Consider the following 6013-nt stretch of genomic DNA (forward strand, 5'->3'; position numbering starts at 1 on the left):
CCTTTGGACAATCAACAACTACACAGGATCAAAGCCAACTTCATGGCAATGCAGGTATGCCCGGTGTGGTCGGTGCTATTGACGGGACGCACATAAAAATAATTGCGCCCTCAAAAGATGAGGACGTGTTCGTCAATAGAAAGAAAGTACATTCCATCAACACGCAGATTGTTTTCATTCATCATGATCGGGGGACTTGAACGGCGGTATGGGCTGTGATTGAAAGTGTTTAAGTGCTGGAAATATGCTCATTGGATAATAGTTTGCAGGGTGCTTTTAATTGCCTCCTTGATTTAATGCAATTTACGTATTTGTATTGTTTGCTCTCTCTCTTTAACGTGCATATACAACGTCATTATCGTGGTCTGCACAAACGTGTCATCATGCGTGTATTCTGCTAACTGCACTGTCCATAACTATTTGATAGGAATCATTTCTAGCCTCGGCTATTTCCTTGTTTTAGTGGGCTCGTTTGTGGGATGTTGCGGATGAGTTTCACCGAGACCGCCTGCTCTGAACAACCAATCACCGTACTGACCGCTTCTAAACTCATGCACGAGAATCGACGTAATCCATAGCAACGGCGCGTCACTCTTAGTTCACTCTTAGTGATTTATCCTTAGTATGAGTAGGTCTCAGCGGCTTCGTGAATAACTTTTAAGAAAAAACTCCTACGTAAAATGTTTTAGCGCGAGTTAGGAGCACTCCTAGCGGTAAGATAAAATGCTTTGTGAACGCGGCCCCAGACCTGGAGCTGGAAACCAGTTTCATCTTCTCATGAACAAAGCAGATATTAATGTGAGGTTTCTAACTCTCTTTAGAGTCGTCCATCCAACCATGCTATCAAACCCTAACCCTCTCTGTGAAAAACATTGAAATGTTAATTTCTGACGGAGAGCCGGAGGTCTTCCTGTTAGACGGCATGAGAAACATAATCAACACATTCTTCAGTTCTTTTTCCTGATATCTGATTTCTGTGAATAAAGAGATGAACTCTAATGATGGTTCAATTACAAAATAAAAGTCTCCTCTCTCTGCTCCCCTCGCTTCCTGTACAGCCCCTTCAAAATAAAAGTATATTCTCTCTCTCTCAGTCCTCCTGGTCCGACCTCCCGTCCGTCTTCCCGTCTCCTGAACTCTCGTCCCTCAGTGAGTCTTTGCCTCCTTCCTCCTCTTCCTCGCCTCCCTCCCTGAAACTTGCCTCCCGTCTGTCCTCCCCATTGAGACCTGGTTCCTCTGGGTATCCTCCCCCCTGCAGGAGACCATTGAGACCTGGTTCCTCTGGGTATCCTCCCCCCTGCAGGAGACCATTGAGACCTGGTTCCTCTGGGTATCCTCCCCCCTGCAGGAGACCATTGAGACCTGGTTCCTGTGGTTCTTCTGGTGGTTCCTGTGGGTGAGGGTACCCTGCCCCCCCCTGCAGGATGCTCTCATTGAGACCTGGTTCCTGAGGGTACCCTGCCCCCCCCTGCAGGAGGACCCTCCTCATCATCAGCTGGGTGTCCTCCGCCCCCCCGGCGCCCCCCCCGGCGGCCTCCCTCTCCTCCGCCTCCCTCTTGCAGTAGGAGTATCGGTGGTTCATGTGCTGTGAGTAGGACCCCGAGTGGGAGAACCTCTTCCCGCACTTATCACATTGGTAGGGTTTCTCTCCGGAGTGCAGGCGGGCGTGTTCGATCAGGTGGTGTTTGTGTTTGAACGCCTTCTGGCAGATTTCACACTGGTGGGGGCGCTTTCCTGCAACACACACACACACACATACACACACACACACACACACACACACACACACACACACACACACACACACACACACACACACACACACACACACACACACACACACACACACACACACACACACACACACACAGGTTATAGTACAGATCTCACACATTGACCTGCAACACACACACAAAAACACACACACACACACTCACACACATACAAACAGACACACACACACACACACACGCACACACACACACACACACACACACACACACACACACACACACACACACACACACACACACACACACTCACACACATACACACAGACACACACACACACACACACACACTCACACACATACACACAGACACACACACACACACACACACACACACACACACACACACACACACACACACTCACACACATACACACAGACACACACACACACACACACTCACACACATACACACAGACACACACACACACACACACACACACACACACACACACACACACACACACACACACACACACACACACACACACACACACACACACACACACACACACACACACACACGTACACACACACACACACACACATACACACACACATACACACACACACACACACACACACACACACACACACACACACACACACACACACACGACACACACACACACACACACACACACACACACACACACACACACACACACACACACACACACACACACACACACCACACACACACGTACACACACACACACACACACACACACACACACACACACACATATTTGATATTTATCTCCCATTCTTTCACTTTTTCTGACATTTTCAACCCCAAACATGTCGTTAATGTGTTTAGTGAACGACAGCAATCTGAAAGCCTGTACATTATTTATATCACACGTTATCGGTAGAGACATGCAGGAAATGACTTTTTTAATGCAGTATTTTCTGATTTATGGCGCAACACAAAGATATTTCGCTCTGTGCAAACCTTTGACTCTAATATGTCAACAACATGGAACAAGAATATGAACCTGGCTTTATCCAATGTTCACACAAGAGTTCTACATCCTGACACATCCTTCATCTACACTGTCTCAACTGAAAGAGGACCAGAAACACATTACAAATATAATAACATGTGGAGACTTTATCTCCCATTCTTTTACTTTGGGACATTTTACAGACCAGACATGTCGTTGATGTCACTGTTTACCAAACTACCACTTTTTCTGAAAAATGCATAAAATGATGCAATATGTTAAATACATGTTTTATACATGTGATTACTGGGGTTCCATTTCTCCTGATTACCTCATTTGGGTGTGCAAACCTACCTCTTTTGGATTTGGAAAGGTTGGCATGTATTACACAGTGATCATAGTTTTATTTATAGACACATTTATACATATTTATATAATGTTTTCACAAAAATCACAAACATATATATATATATATATTCAAATATAAGTATACAGTGCTAACAGCATGTATAAAAACAAATGTTTAATGTGCAAACAATGCTGAGCTGTTAAAGTTAAAACACCTAGCCATAGCTAATTAGTTAGCATTATGCAGACGAGCTACTTTATTTAGCTACGTTAGCCTACATTAGCGTACGTTAACATACATTAGCTAGCTCAGCACTATAGGCAGCTGTTGTTATTGTGTCTAAGTTTATTGTTTCTGTTTTTTGCTACAGATATGCAGAATTTATCTTTGCAAATAAGATTTTGTTTTAATTTTACTGTAATGTTTATTTTCTGACATATTTTTAAGTGTTCTTTTAAAAACTGTACCGGCTAATAATAAGTGTGGATGGGATATCAGAAGGGGGGGGGGGGGGTAGAAGAAGTTATAATAGCATATCAGGTATATCAGAAGGGGGGGGGGGGTAATATAAGTGTGTGGGATATATACCTGTGTGCTCATATTTGTGTCTGAGGAGGGAACTGGTCTTCTGGAATGTTTTGTCGCAGAGTTCACAGGCGTACGTACCGCTTTCTGTCTTCTTCAGCTTCCTGTCCGACACATCGTCCAGCAGGAAGTCCCCGTCAGGAAACTCCACCTGAACACACACACGCGCACGCAAACACACACACGCAAACACACACACACGCACCCTTTAGTTCCTGATAATCCCACACCTGACTGCCCCCCCCCCCGATCCACAGTCTGGACAGAGCTTAAAGGTAAATCCCTAAAACAGGGGGGACATATGGGGGCGGGCTGGAGGGGGGGTGGAGATGAAGGTGAACAACAGGTGTTTAAGGTTGATCAACAACAACACGGTGTATCTGTGTGGGGGGAGGGGGGGTCCAGAGATACCCTCATATGAAGATCTGGTGAAACGAAACTTGTGTTTGAAACATTTGTAAAATATAGTGTTTAAAGAGTTTTTTGGGGGTTGTTAGGACCCTTACACCCCCCACCCTGATCTTTGACCACATCAGGGTCTCTGTGGGCCTCATGGTCTTCAGGGGTCGGATCAAACTTGGAGAATTGATTGAAATGTGATTTAAACCTTTCCTTACATTAACTGAATGTATGTAATGTCAGTTTTCGCACGTACATGCGAGTAAACAACAGCAACCCGGACCGTGTACTTGAAACCCGGTGCTAACACTGATCTGTGAGGACACTATCTGAGATCTGGTTTACCTGGAACCCAGGTTTCCGTTGGTACTTCCTCCTCTGCTGGATGTCGTTGAAGGAGCTGAAGCTGTAGGCCATGTGGGGCAGGAAGCTCAGGGGGTCCAGACCTGGGTACGAGCTGAGGCCCGGGACCTGGGCCGCGGAGAGGAAGCTGGGTGGAGGGAAAGCTCCGTGGGGGTGCAGCGAGGAGTAGACCGGACCTCCGGAGAACGGGTTCCTTCCCAACAGGGGACTGGAGCCCCCCTCCGAGACCTCCTTCTTGATGTGGACCAGGTCCTCACTGAACCCGTTGACCCGGGGCCTCTTGGACAGCAGCTTCTGGACCAGGTGTTTGGGCAGCGACAGGTCGAGGGGGGAGTCCCCAGGGGGGTCGTCTGAGGCCAGGCTGTTGGGGGTGTAGGAGGTCTTTGAGGAGGTGGAGGACAGGTTGAGGGGGGAGGGAGTGTCAGTCCTCAGGGGGTCCAGAGCATCCCCCCCGGTCGGCCTGGAGGTCTTACTGAGTCTATGGGAGGCGTCTCCGTTAGTGAAGTGCATCATGGGGGACCGGCAGAGGTCTGGGGTCGGGGTCTTCCTCTTCAGACCCCCCCCCTGCTGGTTCTGGTTTCTCCACTGGGAGAACCACTCCCTCACAAAGTCCTGCGGGAGCCCCACAGCGAGGGAGATCCGGAGCAGCTGGTCTGGGCTGGGATCGCTGTTCAGTGCAAAGTAGTTCCTCAGCAGGGAGACCAGGTCTTTGAAGGGGTGGGGAGGGCTGGTGGCGGTCTCGGTGGTGGACCCCTCGGGGGGGCTGCTGTCCGGCTGCAACACCGCCTGGATCTCCTGGTTCTTGCGGCACTGGTACCGCTCGTGCTGGTGCAGCGGGATGGGCCCTGGGAAGGCCTGCCTACAAAACTGGCAGCAGAACAGGAAGTGGTTCTGCCCGTCTGGATCCCCCCCCCCCAAGTGGCTGGGCTTCTCCTTCTTGAAGTTCCTCTTGGACTCGATGAGGTTCCTGGCCTCGTTCACCTTCTGCAGCGTAAAGTCCATGATGGTCTTGGTGGGGCTGCCCCCCCCCTCCATCTGGGCCCCCAGCTCCTTCATGTAGGCCCGGAGCTTCTGGACCTCCTCCGGGTTCCCGTCCACCTTCTGCCGGGTCACCGTGTTGTCCACGATCTGGAGCACCTTCTGGACCTCGCACAGGTTCCCCAGGCCAAGCAGGTCCAGCCCTCCCCGGCCCCCCAGGCCCAGCAGGGGGTTCTGGGAGGAGCTGTGGACCCCCCCGTTCAAGTAGACCCCCGGACCCCCAAACCCGTGCTGGGCCATCAGGAGCCGGTACTCGTTGAAGTCCAGCGGCTCGGCCTTGATGTCCGGCTGCTGGTGGGGGGGCTCCAAGGGCCCCCGATGCTCCAGGGGCCCCCGGGACTCCAGCTTGTGTCTCAGCTGAGCGAGGGCCGGGCTCCCCGGGGAGGAGGTGCTGGAGCTGGGGGAGGACCCGGGTCTGGATCCAGGTTTGGATCCGGTCCGCGAGATCAAGCCGATGCACTTCCTGCTGCTGATGTGGGAGCTGTAGGACCCGGAGTGAGAGAACCTCTTCTTACAGTGAGAGCACTCGTAGGGTTTCTCCC

The 6013-nt window shown here is 50.4% G+C and overlaps 1 protein-coding gene across 1 annotated transcript in view; it reads right to left on the reverse strand.

Annotated features, from left to right (window-relative positions):
- LOC307029811 (zinc finger E-box-binding homeobox 2-like) overlaps nt 1-6013 on the reverse strand; it is a gene marked incomplete at its 5' end in the record, with an annotated part of 9614 nt that overhangs the window by 1101 nt on the left and 2500 nt on the right. Inside the window, 3 exons of the mRNA XM_079665895.1 lie at nt 1-1734; nt 3675-3822; nt 4416-6008. The exon at nt 1-1734 is cut by the window's left edge and continues 1101 nt beyond it. Of these exons, the coding sequence (XP_079522021.1) occupies nt 1091-1734; nt 3675-3822; nt 4416-6008 (2385 nt within the window). The 3' untranslated portion in view covers nt 1-1090. The remainder of the gene's footprint in view (nt 1735-3674; nt 3823-4415; nt 6009-6013) is intronic.

This window comes from Notothenia rossii (genome assembly GCF_949606895.1).
Source record: "Notothenia rossii genome assembly, chromosome: 2".
Taxonomy (NCBI): Eukaryota; Metazoa; Chordata; class Actinopteri; order Perciformes; family Nototheniidae; genus Notothenia; species Notothenia rossii.